The sequence below is a fragment of the Leguminivora glycinivorella genome, chromosome 8 (assembly GCF_023078275.1).
Source record: "Leguminivora glycinivorella isolate SPB_JAAS2020 chromosome 8, LegGlyc_1.1, whole genome shotgun sequence".
NCBI classification, from domain to species: Eukaryota; Metazoa; Arthropoda; class Insecta; order Lepidoptera; family Tortricidae; genus Leguminivora; species Leguminivora glycinivorella.
Genome location: NC_062978.1, coordinates 14602160 through 14623086, shown reverse-complemented (window position 1 = coordinate 14623086; position 20927 = coordinate 14602160). Strand labels below are relative to the sequence as shown.

Below are 20927 nucleotides of genomic sequence, written 5' to 3'. Positions count from 1 at the left end.
AAGTGTGTAATATATAATCAATGCAGAATTGCACATGTGTTTCATACGACGTCTTTAAATTCAACACACTTGTGAGAGAAAAAAAACGAAACGTACCTATGAATAAATAAACTTTTAACTGCTAGTAGGTACATTTTGAAAATGGAGGCTTTACTTACAGATTTTCCATTGTATTATAACTATTATAAGTTTCTTATGTAGTAAACCGCCAAATATTATTCACTCAATTTCGATGGAAAATGACTAAAATTAACAAGTTTCATCTCTGTTTATATTTTACTTTACTTAATCAAATTAATGTGTTTTTCATTTGAAACATTTGAAATTTACATTTTTAGCGATTTTTACTCGCACAATAATAAAATTCGTAACGTTCGTAACAAACAAATATAAAAATAGGCGCGTTATTTTTTTCTGTGCGCATCCTGAAAGCGCGCGCAAGTTAAGATGGGTCCACACACAAACTACTAAGTAGATACTACGTATGGTCCACACTTGTCATGGCGACAGACCGGACTACTATCGGACAGGACATGTTACACTAAGGGTGCGCGCCCACGGACGACAAAGTTGCTCGGCGACTTTCGTATTTGTATGAAAAGTTGCGTCGCTTCGTGTGCGCACTTTCATACTAGGCCATGGTCGCTGCCAAAAGTTGCCCGTGTGCGCGCTCTCTAAATGTGGACGATCTAGGTTGTGCTGACATGGTGGCGGACTAGACTGATGCGTGGCGTGGCACCCGCGATTGTTATTCTTCCTTCCAATAATTGCGAGGGACGTAGTGGACGTACCGTCAGGACACGTCTTGACATGATCCACTCCTAACCCGTGTCTGTCCCATCCACAAACGTCCCATCCGTCCCATCTCCGCTAAACCGGGTGTTGTCAATTTTAGTTCCATTAATGCCCGTTGGAATTTATTTGAGACCGCCACTAGTATAAACGTGTGAAGGGTGATGGGAAGGGGGCATTTTTTTGTATGAAGTTGGCGTTCTTTTCCTAGCGAGTATTATATTTTTTGATAGGGGGTATCGCGCTCCAATATCCGATTCTGAAAATTCGTACCAGTCCGGTATGGTCGTCTATTGCGGCATTAAGGACATAAAAAAAAATGGACACTGACGTTGACAGCTGATACTGCTGACAGCCTGCCTGACAGTGACAGCTATTTACAAAATTCAATCTGGATTGTTGTTTTCTTCTCCGCGCTTTCCAATTCTAAACAAAAATAGCATCTAATATTATTATGAAAGATAGGTTCACGTTTATTCCAAGCTTAAATAATGCATTCCTCCGAATAAATTACCTTGTGCTGAGGGTAAACTACTTGTAAACAAATGAAACATAAGCGCGGATATTACGACATCTTTGTACGAACTTGTGCTAAACACCCCTCAAGAGTTGCCGTAACTCTGTACAAGGATGGCACGTACAAGAATTACACGTACTCTGAGTTGTACGGCGTGTGCGAATGTATCACCCAGAACATTCAGCAATTTCAGAACAAGAGAGGTGTAATCGGTCTTATATCGAAGAGGAACATTCTGATCCCATGCGTTGTAGCCGCGTAAGTATCTTAATCTTATGTCAACCGGCAAGGCAGAGCTCAGTAATTCTGTACCAGTTAAATATATGTCAACTTGTCCATTCTGCACTGTACACAGTGCTATAGTTCATTGAATTTACGGGCTATATTGAGATCTTATTGTAAATATCATTTAATAAATAGATATGTATATTTGTAGTCTGAGTACCCACACCAGAGGCCTTCTTGAGTTTGATGACTTAATTGAATTAACTTAGCCTGTCCATTTAAATATTCTTAATTATTTAGCAACATGTAGCGATTGTGCCCAAATAATCATTAAAATATGAAAATATCGCTTCAATAACAATATCTCATATCTTAATGTTTTTGTATGATATTTTTTATCTGTTGATAATATTTTTTTATATGTATGTAACTTGTCGAGTTTCCTCCTATCTATATATCAGACTGGATTTTCAACATTCTTTAGTATTTTTGATGAATTCTTTCACCGTAATACTTCATCACCAAATTTCCTGAACTTTAGATACTTGATTTTAAAATAAGGTTTCATTATAAGATTTATAAGTCTTTACTTACTATTGACTGGATTATCATAAAATAAAACTATGGAAACGGATTAAATCGCGTATAATGAATTTAGAATTCATCCTGACGTTTCGAACTCTTTACAGCGTGGATTATCATAATTTTAATTAATAATTATTTGTTTTAGAGCCCACAAATGCTGTACAACATTCATGTTTCTTGATCCTATGCAAGATATAGATAATGTAATTCAAAATGTCAAATTCACAATTTTTATCATCGTCAAAGATGCAGAAACAGGCTCAACATCTGAGCTTTTTGGAAAGAAGCCAGATAAAACTATTGAGGTGTTTGACATGGTTGTGGATTTCTTTAATCAAGAACATAGTTTACAAAACAATTCCTTTGTGGCAGAACATTCATTTATCGCACAGACTTCTGGTAGCACTGGACAACCTAAGCACATTGAAGTCCCAGTTCAGAGCATACAGCCAAATGTTAATGATCTTACCAAAATGTTTAACATTACTGAAGATGACATCATTTACTTTTCCACACCACTCACTTTTGATCCATCAATGATTGAAATACTCCTAGCTTGCATGAATGGGGCTTCACTTCTCATTGCACCAGAAAAAGCTGAAGTATTATTCCCTTCAAACAAGCAAAATTCTATAACTGTCTGGCAAACTACACCCTCTAAATTTTTCCAGTACTCCAATGCTGATATCAAAAACAAAATTTTGAGTGCAAACTCGACTCTAAAAATACTAGCTTTAGGGGGAGAGCCACTGAATGGAATGAAAAGGTTGAAGGAACTGAAAGATAAGAACAATAAAACAAGAATATTCACCCTGTATGGAGTGACTGAAATGTCCTGCTGGGCCAGCATGGCAGAATTAGACCTGGAGAAAATCCAGACTGATAGGGAGATTCCACTTGGTAATTGTCTGTCAGAGACACAAATTGTGGTAGAACCCATTGATAAGGCCAACAAAGTTGGAGAAATTATATTAGGTGAGTTATACTCTTATAATAACTAAGCAATTAGTAGTAGAGAGATATGTTGTTCTTGAAATATGGGCCCGGACCCTACTACCAGCCCTCTGCACTGAAGTTGCCCTTGAGCCATCTCAGAATTAAATGATTAATTATTGAGAGGATTCCTGTTTAGAGACCATCATCAAAATAAAAATACTACTGTTTTACGAGGCAGGCATTTTTATCCTTTTTAACCCCAGACGCAAAAAAGATGGGGTGTTATAAGTATGACGTGTCTGTCTGTCTGTCTGTTTATCTGTGTGTGTGTGTCTGTCTGTCTGTGGCATCGTAGCTCCCGAACGGATGAACTAATTTGGATTTAGTTTTTTTGTTTGAAAGCTGAGTTAGTCGGGAGTGTTCTTAGCCATGTTTCATGAAAATCGGTCCACTATATCGGGTGATTATTCAACATTTTAATTTTGTGGTTAGGTTAGTTAGTGGTTGTGGCTGTAATTTTTAGATTTCTTCACTACTTAAAATTGTCTATAATTTTACAATATAAATAAAAACCATTATTTTCATTCCAAAGCATTCGCAAGTTGACTACATTTTAAATACCCCAAGAGCTATCCGGTCTTGCTACTACTGGGAAAATAACTTAATTCTATAACAGTACTTTTTATGTCACCAAAAATTAAGTTTGGTAATTTGGTATAGTTCTTTTAGTGAAGCCACCAAAATTTGTGGCAAGAAACGTATGATATAATAAAAAAAAGATTATTTTAATTCACTAAAAATCAGGCGAAAATGGTATCAGGACTTTTGTTTTAAATTCGACTACTTTAATTTACGACCTTTATAACACACTAAGAAACCACCTCTTTTTGTGAATGATACTGCGTAGTAACAAAAAGCGAACTAAATAAATTAGTTATGACACAAGCAATAATAGGACAAGTGAAGTTATGGTTGTTTTGTACATACATTATGTGTTGAAACACTATTTCTACTGAAACCACCCTAAAAACAAAACGGAAGTTCAATTTTTTACTAGCTCGGAAGAACATTCACGGCAAAAATTATATCAGCAAAAAAATTGGAACAGACTTTTCGTTAAGATCATAATAAAGAAGTATAAAAAATAAGCCACCTTTAAATGCACGCCAAGAACCGCTAAAACCTGTACTGAAAGAAGTATTTTCATAATTTTCATTTACCTACAAACTCTGCTATTGACGATGTCATTTTCTGCATTATTTCAAAAGTTAGTTATTCATTCGTATTTTCATTACATCGCGGTATAGTAATATATTTCGCCACCTTTACTATCGCTTAAATAGCTCAGTTATAGTAGCGTAAGACAATGGGCGCGCTCCTGACCTGACGTCGTGGGTTCGATCCTCGGCAGTAGAAACCTTTTTTTCTTGTTATTATTTTTTTATCTTTTATACCCTTTTCAACCCTCTCTTTTTAAATATAGATTTTTTTAGTATTAGATTTACAGCCCATTTCATTGAAATTTTGTTAGACACATGTACTTAATGCAATAAGTTTAAAAATTGTCTTTCAGTATTAGTATTGATTGAAGGTAACCTAAGGTTCAACATCGTTCCTACTAACCGCAATACTCTGTCTTAGCTAACCATCGCTAGACGATATGCCCTTGTAATAAGGATTACAAATGTACAGTGACAGTTGTCCGGTATGACTCATAGATTTATATATTATTAAGCTAGATTGAGTTGTTAGGCCAAAAAGTGTGTCCACGCGAGAGGGTAAAGTTCTGTTGAGGCTGGTGTCCCTCTCGCACTTATTGCCACTGTCAAAATTATTTTAATAACGTCATCACTGTCATTATTTGGGGATACCAGTCAATATTTTTATATTAAAGGAAAAAATGGAAAAATTTACGCTTCCGGCGGGACTTGAACCCGCATCTAGGCGCTAGACGTCACCCCAAGACGTGTGTACAAAAGGAAAGGCATGGAAAAATTTGCGAAGTCCGGCGTGGCTTCCGTAGCTCAATTGGTAAGAGCATTGCACGGATTGCAAAAATGATGCGGGTTCAAGTCCCGCCGGAAGCGTAAATTTTTCCATTTTTTCCTTTAATATAAAAATGTTTAGAATCGTTAGCAGACGTTTCTGCTTAATAAAAATTAATTTACCAGTCAATATTCAAAGTTACTACCAAATCTACTAATACCGAATTAAAGGTTTTTTTTAATTGCGCAAATCTTTGGTTTTATGGCTTCATAATAATGACTTACCAATTCGTTACAAGGTATTAATATCCTTGCCTCGATATAATACAAAAATCATTTAAGAAGTTTATGAACTTAGTTATCATACAGGTAAAAATACTACTACTATAGTAATCTCTTTAACACTGGTCACACGTGCGAGAGGGACACCAGCCCCAACTTTGACCCTCTCATATGGACACACTTTTACTAGTCTAATAATAACGCCTTTCTGCACTGGTGATAAAGTTCAATTTAGTATGGCAAAAAAAGTGTGAGCTCAGTCCCTATTGAAAGTCCATGGTATGACTCAATGAAAAATTGGCTAAATAGTGATCGGAAAAAAAGGGTAGAATATATTTCTATAAGTTATTTCTTTGGATTACATTACAAAATGAATGTATTATACATTCTAATACTCGTAATTGTATAGATTTAAATAAGTAATTTTATTAGTTCAAATTAATGACCGTCAAGGAACAAAAACTATTGAGTCGCTATTAGACCGTTTTCAGATTATCCGATCCGATAACGGATGTCGGAAGGATATCAATAGAAGAATCCAAGATTCCGCCTGTAATGTATGGGATATCGGTCCGACATCCGATATCGGATCGGATAATGTGAAAACGCACTTTTTAAAACCAAGATTAATTAGAGTGAGTTGTATGGTCGGTATGTAGTGTAAATAAAAAGTCGAAAGGTCGTAGGTCCTTTCTATACTATTTGCTATGTATTTTATATTTCAATAGGCAGGCTTTTGTACCCATATTACAGTACTTTCAATATTTGCTATCCTATAAATAAATTCAAACACTCGCGTAGACACTTCTAATATAATTTGAATGGCATTACCAACATTAAATCTCCTTTTGAAAAGAAATTTTAAAGAATATCCCACTATCAGATCAGAGCCACTGGTATTTAATTTAAAACAAATGCCTATAATAAATAAATCCGATTAACCTTTGGGTTGTCTGCTGTCGAATTTAATTATTTTCATAGAAAATATTTTTCTTCCAGCTCGAGATTCTTGGAAGCCCTGTAAATTTTTCTTTGTGACAACAAGATATGACATTTATTTCAGGAAATTTACACATACATACATTACATACATTTATTGTAATAAACGGAGTACAAGTGCCCAAGATAAATATGATACAGTAGGGTATTTTTAAAGTTTATGTAATGAAGAAGTAAAATGTGGCCTTTTTTAGGTATTTCTATTTATGGAATAAATTGGAAATATCTAATACCTACATACTTATTATATATTGGTAGCGGCTCCATTCGTTCAATATTCGTTCGCAATTCATTTTGACATATAAGTCATTTGAGCATATTATGACAAAAGGTATTTTGATAAAGAGTTTTTAGTGTGTCGCAGTTCCATTTGCAATTTTGATACTTAGGTTAGGTCTTTATACACTAAGTTGGTTATGGCATGAACGATTTTTTTCCTAAGCAGATAAGAAGTTAACGTTATTAGCATCAACAAGAATGTTATAAATGTAATTTAGACCCAGATTTTTAAAACATTTTTGTTAGGAATTGTGCGTCCTTGTATTTAATGTCATTGCAGTAGCTTGTACTCATCAACTTATAATATAAATAAAACATTAAAAAAAATGAATTAAAAAAGCTGTAATATCTACGTATGCGACACTAAGATTTGAACCCGTGACCTGTCGCTTGTAAGTCTAACGATAATCGCCGGGGCTATACCTGGCTGTGACATATGGGTCGAAATTAGACTTAGCATAGCTTTCGCGTGTTTGTAACAAGCGTTGCTTCAACGATTCTGAAGAATGGAAGAATACATTTCACAAGATGACGGAGATCTGTCAAATGGTAGAAGAGAAAAACGTGAGATAGATGTATGTACTGACAAGTATATACTCTTTTCGACGACTGTCAAATCGCATGCCTAAAATAAATATGTAATTTTTTTAATTCCTTTGGACTTTATTATCAATGGGAAACGTCTGTTTTTAATCTACCTAAAATATTACTTATGTAGAAACAGGCATTTAATGAGGAGGAACACTCAAAGGATATGACAGATGGCGCCACCCTATTAGTCCGTGAGACGTGAGAGCGAGAAGCTGATGATTATGTTTTTTCTCTCTCTCACATATGAACGACAGTGACATGCCTAGACTCTTGCATAGGCGCCACCTGGCGGGGTAAAGTGTCAGTGTGCCACCTCATTTACGTTAATGTGTAATAGAAGAACAGAATAAAAAGCATGCAACACGGCTCATCACCTACTCTCGGCCCAGCTCCACTGGCGTGGTGGTTTGCCATATGGATTCCTAAATGTAAGACACTAAGGTCCAAACCAAACCACGCAAAAATGTAAATAAATTATTAAATTCAAGTATTAAATAAAGGTCAAACTTATTGGGTGGATTATCATGCTGTTAATATTGTTAAATAGGGACAATAAAAGTCAACCTCGTACTATTATCTGTTTCGAATTTGCCCGGTCAAATATTTAGATTTTTTTATTTCCATATAAATATGTTGGTGGTTTTTATATGTTAAATATCTGAAAAATTATGTGCTATTCATTTCTGCTTAAAAATATCTGTTATTATATCAGCTCTAGAGCACGTTAGACAAAATTCAAAAAGTCTATATCAATAAAAATAGTCTTATTTCCCGTCATATGTTTAGGTGGCTTCGGGTTGTAAACCTTAAAACTGATTTTTTTCTACATGTTTCCACCATTAAATTACTGTGAGGTATTTTGCTGAAAGAAAACGCTTATTTTCTGGGCGTAGTTTTTTCTAATATCTTCCATTCCAAACTATTGGTGGATTCGGTAATATAGGCTTTTTAAATTGCGATTAAGCGCTGTATATGAAATAAAACTGCTGTTATAGAATTATTTTCAAAAATATCGTACCGGTCTTAGGCTAAAAGTACTTACAATCAATTTATTTTATTTACAGTGAGTAAAACAAGACGGTGTGTTATATTAAATAAACATAATAGAGAGAGTCCTATAAAAATTGACACAGGTGATTTGGGAGAAGTGAAGCATGGCACCATATATTATCGGGGCCGAAAAGATGACGTCATAAAGAGATTTGGAAACAAAGTAAATTTACAATTGATTGAATCTACAATCATGCTGTGTCCACGAGTTAAGACCTGCTCCTGCCTATGGCTACCTAAACCTATGCTACTAGTGGTTTACTTCTCCTCAGAGATGCTCAGCAGTCGGGAACTCTCAGACTTCCTTAAATGCAAACTAGACGACAAGCATTGGCCAGACAAGATCGTACGCGTGGACAACCTTCCCACTAACCCACATGGAAAAGTTTCCAAATTAATCCTCTCCAGAATGTTAGAAAGCTCATCAAATTTATTGCCCGGAGTGAAGTCTATATTCTTAAAAGAACTGAATGAAACATTTAACAAGAACTTTAGTTATGATTCTATTAAAAACAAAGATTTCTTTTCACTAGGTGGAACATCATTTCTCGCTGTCTCAATGTGTAACAAAATTTCTTTAAGTTTTCCAAAGCTAAGTAAGTTCATTCTGCCGCATTTGCTAACAGATACTAAATCAATTGATGAGATATTGGAATTATCTAACAAGGAATTTAAAATGGATAAGAAGGTATCAAGTAGAAAGGGCAAACGAGCCAGATCGAATACCGGGACGTACAGCTCCAAACGTGCGAGTGTGTGCCCCTCGCACGTGGACGACTTCATCGTGCTGTGGACTCACGACACCGGCAAGTGTGTCGATGCATCGCCATCTTTGTTTCTGAGTGGACAGTAAGATTGCTAAATATTTTCAATTTTTAACCTTCATTGCATTACACATACTATTGTCGCGTTTTTTCAATACGCACCAACGAACTATGGAGCAAACGCGACAATGGTATGTGAATTGCTGGCAATTGTCTTGCCCGTGTAACAGCACCTTTACCCGTATCCAGCAGCTTGAGTACGATAACAGATGGCATCTCAATTCATTTACTTTTTCAGGTACCATACTGCATAGGTAGAGGTACTTAGGTTGTCTAAAATAGTTATTTACAAGTGCGAAAAGAGGTAATTCGAATTCATACCTACATAAGTTCGCTGATCAGCACTGATCTCTAATATCTTTTCCAGCAAAATGTTCGTAACAGTCGGCAGCCACTCCGGCAAGATCATTGTAGCCGACGCTGTAACCGGCATCTTACAAGGGCAGATGCAGATAAAGTCGCGCGTCGAAGCCTCAGTGTTGTGCTACAGCCAGCCGCCCATCCCGCCTCTGGGCGTCGTCGGGGCCCACGATGGAACTCTCGTCTGTTTCACTCTCGAAAATTGCAAAGAGATATGGATGGTCAAACTTCCATCGATGATAAAAAGTAAAGCTGTGTGCTGCAATGGATTCGTGTACGTCGCTGCCTACGATGGAAACATACGATGCATTAATGTCACGGTGAGTTGAATTTGCTACTATGTTACCGACGTTACCGTTAGGCGTTTTGTTTATAATTTCATGTGCATTTTTTTCATATAACATTATAGTTATTAATAGTATTTTATACAATCGTGATATAATACAAAGCTTTTCAGTCGAGTACCATGTTTAGGCCACGAAGCTTGCTGAGTGGCCTAATAGAACGGTACGAGAGTGAAAAGCTTAATTATATCACTATTGTATACAATACTTTTTCTACGAGTCATCATCTTCATCATCAATGGACGGAAATATCATCATTCATGCAAGTTAAAATTAATGTTAATAGAGTCGTTCACCGTTGTATCAACATCGAATTACCTAGCAACCAATTGTTTGTAATAACCGTCTCTGATTGGCCGATAACGCGACAGATAAAAAAAAATGTGTTTCAGATGCAGGAAAATTTGCCAGGTATCGCAAATTAGTATAGAAATTGTATGAAGTTCTATTTTTGAAATTATTACAGTTAACTAAAGTCAACTATAATGGGCTTATTATAATTGAGTCGGAACTGCCATAAATAAATAAATAAATATTGGGGACGTTTCATTATAAGTCTTTACTTACTATTGACTGGATTATCATAAAATAAAACTATGGAAACGGATTAAATCGCGTATAATGAATTTAAAATTCATCCCGACGTTTCGAACTCTTTACAGCGTGGATTATCATAATTTTAATTAATAATTATTTGTTTTAGAGCCCACAAATGCTGTACAACATTCATGTTTCTTGATCCTATGCAAGATATAGATAATGTAATTCAAAATGTCAAATTCACAATTTTTATCATCATCAAAGATGCAGAAACAGGCTCAACATCTGAGCTTTTTGGAAAGAAGCCAGATAAAACTATTGAGGTGTTTGACATGGTTGTGGATTTCTTTAATCAAGAACATAGTTTACAAAACAATTCCTTTGTGGCAGAACATTCATTTATCGCACAGACTTCTGGTAGCACTGGACAACCTAAGCACATTGAAGTCCCAGTTCAGAGCATACAGCCAAATGTTAATGATCTTACCAAAATGTTTAACATTACTGAAGATGACATCATTTACTTTTCCACACCACTCACTTTTGATCCATCAATGATTGAAATACTCCTAGCTTGCATGAATGGGGCTTCACTTCTCATTGCACCAGAAAAAGCTGAAGTATTATTCCCTTCAAACAAGCAAAATTCTATAACTGTCTGGCAAACTACACCCTCTAAATTTTTCCAGTACTCCAATGCTGATATCAAAAACAAAATTTTGAGTGCAAATTATTTAATAGAGTCGTTCACCGTTGTATCAACATCGAATTACCTAGCAACCAATTGTTTGTAATAACCGTCTCTGATTGGCCGATAACGCGACAGATAAAAAGAAATGTGTTTCAGATGCAGGAAAATTTGCCAGGTATCGCAAATTAGTATAGAAATTGTATGAAGTTCTATTTTTGAAATTATTACAGTTAACTAAAGTCAACTATAATGGGCTTATTATAATTGAGTCGGAACTGCCATAGAGTATCCAACACTGAAAAATTAGCACTTATAGTTTAGTCTATGGTGTCCTAATTGACAGATTACAGTCGACAAGTAGAAAAACTGGCCAAGAGCGTGTCGGGCCACGCTCAGTGTAGGGTTCCGTAGTTTTCCGTATTTTTCTCAAAAACTACTGAACCTATCAAGTTCAAAACAATTTTCCTAGAAAGTCTTTATAAAGTTCTACTTTTGTGATTTTTTTTATATTTTTTAAACATATGGTTCAAAATAAATTTAAAAGTGGAAAATGTCTGCCTTGGGTGAGACTTGAACTTATATCAGTCACTTTACATGTAGGGGGGGGGTACCCTAATAAAACATTTTTTTCCATTTTTTATTTTTGCACTTTGTTGGCGTGATTGATATACATATTGGCATAGCTGGGCATTAACTCGTTAATCCGTTAATCGTTAATTAACGAAGTTAACATTTTGGTTAACGGATTAACTTTTAAGTTAACTTTAAAAAATGTTAACGGATTCGTTAACTTCCGTTAAATTTCTTCGAGTCCGTTAATCCAGTTCCGCACGCGCCGAGTAAAACTTGCTCTGACCGCTACTGTAAAAGCCCGGAGTACGGCGAAACCTAGGATTTTCCCGAAAATTCAGTCTACATATCAATTGGTGCCTTTGGATCACTTGTTCGAGACCTGCTAAAGTTTATTAGTCCTACTGCACCCACCATTAACTGCAAAACAGAATGTAAATCATCAGGCACGACGCATGGCACATAAATCGCGCAACCGACGTATCAAGCCAGAGTTCGGCGGGCAATGCTATCTACCAAGTTACCGTGGATCACAACTTCGATTAGAGGTGTCTCAATCCGAGGAACCTACGCACCATGACTACGACCGCTTGAATGACCCAATACCTACGGGTCCAAGGTAAAACCTAGGACTTACCGAAACAACGTATATACTATAAGTCCAAAGAGAACAACACCTATTTATTAACATTTCGCTTTTACCAATTGGCAGCTGGGATTTTTCAAGAGATTTTGGCGATCTTCGGTCTTTTACAGTAACATAATAAACTTACCCAAAAACTTAATAGTTGATAACTGATGCAACTAGCTACAGTAAAATACGAGCCCCAATGCAAATGATATCGTCTAGTCACACTTCAACGTGCGATATTTATTTCCGAAACTGGTATTTAAACCCAGATTGACTTTGATGATAAATGGAATACACGACACACTAAGCCATTAAAACTAGTTTAATCTTGCGCCGTACAAAATGCCCTAATGTTATATGTTTTAATATAATCATATCATAAAAATAACATATCTAAAGCAAAAAAATACGCCTAGTTCATATTTGAGGCATAATAGGTCGTCTATTTTAAATAAAAATAGTTTAGTAAGATTAATATTATACAATAATATTTTATATTGAATTAATAATATTATAAGTCGTCTGATATGATATACGGCTACATAAAAAGGTAAATTCTGTAAAAAATATAATTATTCTACAACATTTTTATACCAAAATAGCAAGAGGTAAGTCGGTGCCTGAATCAGTGAGGAAAATTATAATTTCCAGTAACAATAGCGGCAAATCTACGTTCCAAAATATCCAAAGACCTTTTTTGCCAAGATCTACGGCGCATACAATCATCCAGCATCAACTAAAACACGGAACCGTCTCCTGTTTAAATAAATCTGGCCGTCGAAGAATAACTGCCAAAGAGAAAACAGGATTTTGAGGAGCATCATCAGGAAAAATCGTCATGCAAGAGCAGGAGAACTTACCTAACTATGGCATGACGCGATCAAAATAAACATTTCAGTCGATACCTGAAAGACAGTAATGATAATAATGGGCTTCGGTTTTCACACCGCTAAACAGAAACCATTACTTACTCAAAAGCAGAAAACTAACAGGTTGAAATTTGCACAAAAGTACAGAAACTGGACTGCCGATCAGTGGCGAAAAATAATATGGAGCGACAAATCCAAATTTGAGGTCATAGTTGGCGATGAACGAAGTAAAGTCATTCAAGATAAAGGAGATGCATTTCACAAAGACTGTCTTGAACGCAAGGTGTAGTTTCCAGCATCTTTAAATGATTTGGGGCTGTATGTCGGCACAGGGTGTGGGATGTCTGCAATTTATAGATGGAACCGTCAATGCAGAGAAATACAAAAGCATCTTGGAATAGAGTTCACTATTACCGTCTATAAGAAAGTTCAAGTATATAAATGGATTTACTTTTCAACGAGATGGTGCCTTATGTCATACTGGCAAGACAACGATGGAGTGGCTGAAACAAAAACAAATTCCTACCATATCATGGCCATCCAGCAGTCCAGACTTGTCTCCCATAAAAACTTTGTAGTGGTAAATGAAGAAAAAGTTGCGAAAAGATCCTTCTAAATCCAAAGCTGATTTTAAGGAGAAACTTGTGGGTGTCTGGAATGGAATAACCCCTGAGGAGTATAGACAGTTGCTAGATACAATGCCGCTCAGAATTAAGGCCGTTTTAGATGCAAAAGGTGACGCCACCAAGTGGTAGTTGTTCTTTTCTGCATCGGCTACGCTGAAGACGAACATTTTTGCGAGTGTTACATTTGGTGAAATTATGTTTTTTTGTTTACTAGTGAGGAAAATTGTTAATTTATGTTTTGAATAAATAAAATATGCATTATAAGCTCTCTTGTTTTTATGTTACATGTTCTACTAATCATCTAATTCATCCTGAATTTTGAGGTCGAATTTAGGACATAATATTTTTTTCATACTAGACGATATCATTTGCATTGGGGCTCGTATTTTTTTATCACGATTAACGGATTATCGATTAACTTTAACTTCCGTTAAATTTGTTGAAATTTATCGCTTTAACGATTAACGAAGTTAACTTTTATAGTAACGGATTAACAATTATCGAAGTTAACTATTTGATTAACGGTGCCCAGCTATGCATATTGGTGCCAAATTTCAGCTTTCTAGTGCTAACGGTTAACGGTTACTGAGATTATCCGCGGACGGACGGACGGACAGACAGACATGGCGAAACTATAAGGGTTCCTAGTTGACTACGGAACCCTAAAAAGGTTTTTAAGATCTTTTCCAGGCCGCGACACATTTCATAGCTTTGATGATTTGATGAAATTTTCCCAAACCCCAATAGAATTATTTTTTAAACCAGACTACTACTAAGGTTGAAATTCTACTGTGATTTATAGTTCTGTGCCCGAACAACGGTTAAAGTACAAGATAAGACTTAATTGTGTCGCGATTTTAGATAGGTCTCAAGCAAACGTCACTAATTACTAAAGATCGTTATCAGCGTACTGTATTGGTGGCAAAGTATGGTTGGCAAAAAAACAAATACACAAGTATTTAAAACATTATATACTTAACCAATTAAGAAATATATACATATTTATAATTACTTATCCAAATTACATTGAATAAATAACTAAAATTTGTTCAACACATTTGGCTGTCAGTCGTTCACGTCGATTAGAAAAAAAACCTTTTAAATAACTAAATTACCAGGAAGGTTGTTATAAAATCTGGGTATTGTGTCAAATCCATACTGTGAATGAAGATACTAGGATTATTCGTGCACTTTATTACACTCCCCCGTGCTCGTCTTACGTCGTGCATTACTTTGGACTCTAACTAGGTACTTGAATAACAATTCTAGATAGTCGTATCTAGAGTGCATTTGATTATTTGGATTAAAATCGCGTAATGTATTTTTATGACATAATTAATGTCATTTGACGTATATTGTTTTAAAAATATATAGTTGGTTGGAAAAGGCTTTGTACCATAGAGGTGTAATCCTAAGAAGGTAAGTATTTATTTTGTAGTTAAGAACAAAATGAATATTTTAATGTGAGTATTTGTTTTTTTTTGCCAACCGTACCATTTGCCACGAAAAGTGCACCTTGATAACGATCTCTACTAATTACAAAAAAAAATAAGCAAAACTCAACCTTGTTTTGATGCTACTTCGGTTCACAATAACTCTGAAGTCTGGACTAGTGACTTTCGCTTGTCACCCGACGATATATAATATCATATAACTTTGCATTTGTATTGAAGTTTAGTAAATTTCCCACTTTATCGCTTACCATAAAGAGTTGTCTTTATACTGTGATAAAGGGGAGATTTGTGTTCGTCTTTGTAGGTAGGTACAAATAGCCTGTCCTGTCAAAGCATAGGTACTCATGGGCCGTGGCATGCGACAAAGTAGGACGTATTGCTCGGAAACAACACATTTATCTTACTAAACTTGAACATACAATAGTGATGAGATGATAAAAATAATCGTATGATTATGAGTAATACTAAATTGTTTTAATAATGATGTATTCAATCTCACCAGGAAATTAAACTCAACCTAATGTTGTGCCGCAAAAAGTGCAAAATCCTATAAGGAAGAAAAACTTATCTGCTGTAAGGCGATCCCTATACCTAATTACCTACCTACCAAACGCATTGTGTCACATAAAGGGAGACATCAACTCAACAAATATTTACCAATAAGAGCAGTTACGTTTGGAATAAAATTAAGACCTTTTGTTCCATAGATGTTTTAAAGACTGGTTAAGTATAGACTACAGGCGTCAGATGGTGCAAACAAGCATACGGCCCGCCTGATGATACCTAAGGGGTAGTTTCATAGTATCTCTTAGATATTGAAAACGTATTCGGATTTCGGTTATGCTTTAAAAATACACCTCAGATAATGCAAGAGCGTAAATTGATATAGACAGTTAAATTGAATCCAGGCTACTTGACGACAGTATACAAGTTGTTTGTGTGGTCGGCTCACTTTATATTTCGTAAATCATACCAGTAGGCCTAGCACATGATTGTCGTGAGAGGAGAGGAGAGTATGTCGCCGCGAGATAGACTACCCGTCCTTATCTTATACTTTTAAACGAGCAATTCTTGTATATTTATTTATTTATTTATATATATATTTATTTACACTGACGATCTCGGAAACCGCTCTAACGATTTCGCAGAAATTTGTTATGTGGGGGTTTTTGGGGTGAAAAATCGGCCTAACTTATCCTTAGGTCCCGGAAAACGCGAATTTTCGAGTTTTCATGCGTTTTTCTTCGCGCGCCATCTCGTGTGCAGTAGTTGTACTGTTAAGACAGATTCTTTCGGTTGATGTAAGTACTATTTATTACAAACACTAGATGGCGACACAGGTCAAGGCTAAAACGAATAGAAAAATACACTATTTGAGTTTTTGTGGCGAAATGCGCGCCATCTCGTGTGGAGTAGTTGTGTTGTTAAGGCTGAGAATTCTTTCGCTCGATGTAGGTACTATTCATTTTTGAACTAGATGGCGACACATGTCAAGGATACGAAACAGAACCGAGCGAAGCTCGGTTGCCCAGATATTGTCATTAATATAGTTACATGTCACACTGGTAGGTGTCACAACACCAACTACTTAGTTGACTGCATATATCTACCTATTTATAGTGCTGACACTTATCTCGTTGAATTACAGACGGGCAGTATCAAGCAGACAATCACAATAACCCAGGAAGGAATTTCGGCGGACCTCGTCCTAGCCAAGAATCAGTTCGTTCTCGTAGGCACGCTGTCCGGGGTCTGCGCTTGCGTTCACACGGAGACCAACGCGGTGGTGTGGCGCGGCTCGCTCGGTAGCCCCGTGTTCGCGAGCCCGGTGCTGTACGACGGGGACAAGTACGTGGTGTTCGCGGAGGTGAGCGGCGAGATACACTGCCGCACAGTGGAAAAGGGAATCAAGGTGAGGATCGCCTGTTATGTGATTTGGTGGTCTCCTAACGTCACGGATAATATCAGCATGCGACTAGCATCGTGAATCTGTCTTAAGATTAAATTAATATATAATTATTTACCCTTTTAATTACTAGAGTCGTAAGTCATTTGTTGCAAAGTTGCTTAACTGCTATCACTATCAGTTACTTTAGAATAGATAGACAGGGACCGTACAGAAAATAAGTTTTTAGGGTTGTCAACAGTCCAGTAATTACTGCCCCTTATCCGTAGTCCATGCAAATGGACATCAATGTTCGTTCCGACCCTCTGCCACCCCCGCACAGCGCTGTCGAGGACTCGTTGTCAGTTAAATAAATCCTTGTCATAATACAATAAAATTAGAAAAATAAGTATAATTTTTGTCGGGTGACATACAATCATGTGCTAGCCCTGCTGACATGCCATAGTTGTCTTAATTATAAAACAAGAAAATATTGTTCTTACAGATATGGAAATATCAAGGCGCAAAAGGAAACATCTTCTCGTCACTTTACATAAAAGAAACAGACCACTTGAAATGGCAAGTTGTGTTTGGGTGTCACGATGAAAAGGTCTACAGCATCAATATAAAGAACTTCCAGCCAAGTTTGCATTGGAAGGTGCAGTTGGATTCCCAAGTGTACTCCACTCCATGCAGTATAGGGGACAAGATAGTTGCAGTTTCCAATAATGGAAGAATTTGCATCATGGATTCTCGTAATGGGAGCATAGAGTCAGATTACATGCTTCCTGGCGAAGTGTTTTCATCACCCGCTGTGTATGGTGATTATATTTTCATTGGTTGTAGGAATGATAATGTGTACTGCCTGAAATACACTCGTGACTTGACTACTCCCCATGACTTTCGTGTACCTGAATGAAATATATTTGTGATATTACTTGTAAATGCTAATATTCAAATAATTAAACAAAATGCCTTGTATAATGAAACTTTATTCATGATCTTACACAGGACATATAGGTATAATGAGCATTCACAATTTTGACATTACAATATGATATGGTTACAGGATCAAATTAATGTACCACAATGGAATGCATTCCTTTGAGATAATCCTATCACTTGAATTGTGCAGATCACTCTCATTTTTATCTTAAAAATTAATAAAAGCAATCTTAAAACTGAATAAAATGCTTTGTATAACAATCTTATATTTTTGAAAATATTTTTGATAAATAAAATAATGAAGATGCTGACCACTTAATGGGAATAACTTGCACATATACTTCTACTGCAAATACATCAAAGCTCTTTATAAATCTTTACCCAAAACACCCTAATGAACATTACATCGCTGCCAGAGCAGTTCATAAACAAATACGATAATTAACAAGCTGTGTAAATGTACATAATACAACCTATCCACCCACTCACTGATCCTCCTCACCTAGCTCTACCTTCACCTTAGAGAAATCAAAGTCCTCCCCTGTACCACGCTTGTAAATTTTGAGCACATCCACACAAGTAGAATCAAAGTGAGATGTGGCATCATAAGACTCGGATATGAAAATCTGGCTCTGACTACCATCATCTGTAGGCTCATAGTAGTCAGACACAGACACAAACTTCTGCCTGATGGCTCCAAGAAGGTCCAGACCAGGTTTAATTTCAGACTCTGGATCATTAGTTTCAACAGTTGTAGACACCATTGCAATAAACCACCCCTTGGCTGCTACCTGGTGTGTGTAAGACACCAGCGACACATAGATGTCAGAATTCCTGCCCACTTGCTTCTGAGGTATAATAATCTGGGTAGACAAAGCATCCTTGGTATTAGCAATAGGGTGATCTAAGAGGCAGATGCAACGGATCACCTGAGCCTTCTTGCGGACCCTATCCAGAACATAACTAGGGTCACAATACACCTGCTTGCACTTAGCAATCTCATTTCCAGAACGGACACCTACCACTTTTCCACCTTCTCCAAGTACAATCTCATCAATAGGTTTATCCAGCATATATGTGCCTCCATAAATGGCTGAAAGACGAGCAAAGCCTTGAGGGAGCTCTCCAAGACCATACATGGGATATAGGTATGGAGACTTGCCATATCGAGCAAGAGAATCTGAGTACAACTTGATGCGACGAATTGTCTCTATAGCTGGCCGCTGGAGGTAATCATCATCCAAGTAGAGGGCCAGGGCGTGACCAGTGAAGTCCTGAGTGTTTCTGTCAAGACCAAACTTTTCGTATAGTGACTGCATGTTGGCCTGGCTGGGGTCGAAGTCTTTCCACGTCTTGGCGTCTTCTTCCTGGAAATCTTGGACATAGATGAGGAAATTGCGGAAACGACGTTTCTCAAACATGCCCATTAGGTCTGAAGCAAGCGCCTCCTTTTGATCCACGGGTACTTTGGAGATCTTACCACCCTTGTACACGTAGCTTCCTTCCACTGACTTGAACTCCAAGTAGCGGGTGACGCCCGTGTGAATGAGCAACTTGACTAGCAGCCCATTGGCCATCAAGAATTTAGGAATCAAGTCCACATTCCAGTCGCGGCCTCGTCCGTAAGTTTCATCCGGCGCCGGTGCGTTGAACTTTGAGAACAATTCCTCTAACGGGGTAATTGACGCAGATTCACCTCCATAGTACTTGTTTCGATCAATGTGCAATACCTTCTTGCCGGACACGGAAAGCATCCCACTTAGAATGCATTCCTTTAAACCAGTTCCGAGGACAATTGCGTCGTATTCTTCATCCATGATGAATTCTAGATAGCCAAAATTTCTCCAATATGAAAGCTCTGATCGGGAGGCGATAAATGTCAAAATGTCGGAACGAAAATGTCCGCCAGCGATGACGTCGACGAGACATATGCCAACGTAACAATTCCAACTTGCGCAGAGAAAATATCGATGTAGCCAATAAAAACAAAACATTTGTTTATGGTTTAAAACGAAATTACTTATTATCTACTAGCGACCCGCCCCGGCTTCGTACGGGTACTATACCTACATGTAAACCTTCCTCTGGAATCACTCTATCTATTAAAAAAAACCGCATCAAAATCAGTTGCGTAGTTTTAAAGATTTAAGCATACATAGGGACAGAGAAAGCGACTTTGTTTTATACTATGTAGTGATTATGTCTAGAAATATTTTGCCTCGTGAAAACGGTTGTTTTAAATATTTTGAGTATAATTACAGTTGTAAAAAAAAACACTCATGTTGACATAGAGTTGGTGGGTTGGTAGCATTGAAGTTTTGACACATGGCAGGCGTAGTGAAGTACAGTATTTTCATTTATCGATGTGTGTAGGGGTAGGCGAATAGGGAATATGCATGACTTTTTTTAATGTTTTTATACGATTCTATTCTAGAAAAAGAAAATAAAACCACTATCATTTACGGGCAATTTAAATGCGGCCATTTTGGAGCGCTCGATCGAGAGTAATCTGACGTCACACGTCTGGCCGCAGTCCACCGGGACTGGATGGCTCGAAAAGAGGACATTCACACTTTTTTCAGAAAATCATTTTTTGAAAAATGCTATCCGGAACAATTTTTTTTCGAAATGTGGAACAATTTTTTTCGAAATAAGGCATATTGACAGCAGAAAAAAATAAAGTCTGTTTTTTTTTTGTATGGGACCTAACAATAGGTATCTTGTTTCTCAGAAACTATTAGAGGTCCCGTCTTCTACCTTTCAAGACTTTGTTTTTCTACTTTTATAGAGTAGGAAACGATAAGTAGATTTTATGTACAGGTGCTGTTTTTTTTAGTCCAGTAAAAAGTCCACACATTTTAATTTTTTTCGTCTATGTCTTTTTTGGGTTTTTACATTATATTTCGATAGTTAAAAGGAAAAATGATAGTAACACAAAATATATGTC

The 20927-nt window shown here is 36.7% G+C and overlaps 2 protein-coding genes across 2 annotated transcripts; one reads left to right on the top strand and one right to left on the bottom strand.

Moving 5' to 3' along the window:
- Positions 1 to 1173: 1173 nt before the first annotated feature.
- LOC125228698 (beta-alanine-activating enzyme) lies at positions 1174 to 18016 on the top strand. The gene is made up of 6 exons (XM_048133355.1): positions 1174 to 1567; positions 2265 to 3094; positions 8256 to 9090; positions 9433 to 9745; positions 16799 to 17062; positions 17541 to 18016. Exons 1-6 carry the CDS (start codon positions 1338 to 1340, stop codon positions 17952 to 17954), a joined length of 2886 nt encoding a protein of 961 aa, XP_047989312.1. The 5' UTR covers positions 1174 to 1337; the 3' UTR covers positions 17955 to 18016.
- LOC125228699 (rab GDP dissociation inhibitor alpha) lies at positions 18008 to 19905 on the bottom strand. Its single transcript, XM_048133356.1, has one exon. It carries the CDS (start codon positions 19795 to 19797, stop codon positions 18466 to 18468), a length of 1332 nt encoding a protein of 443 aa, XP_047989313.1. The 5' UTR covers positions 19798 to 19905; the 3' UTR covers positions 18008 to 18465.
- Between the last annotated feature and the right edge of the window lie 1022 nt (positions 19906 to 20927).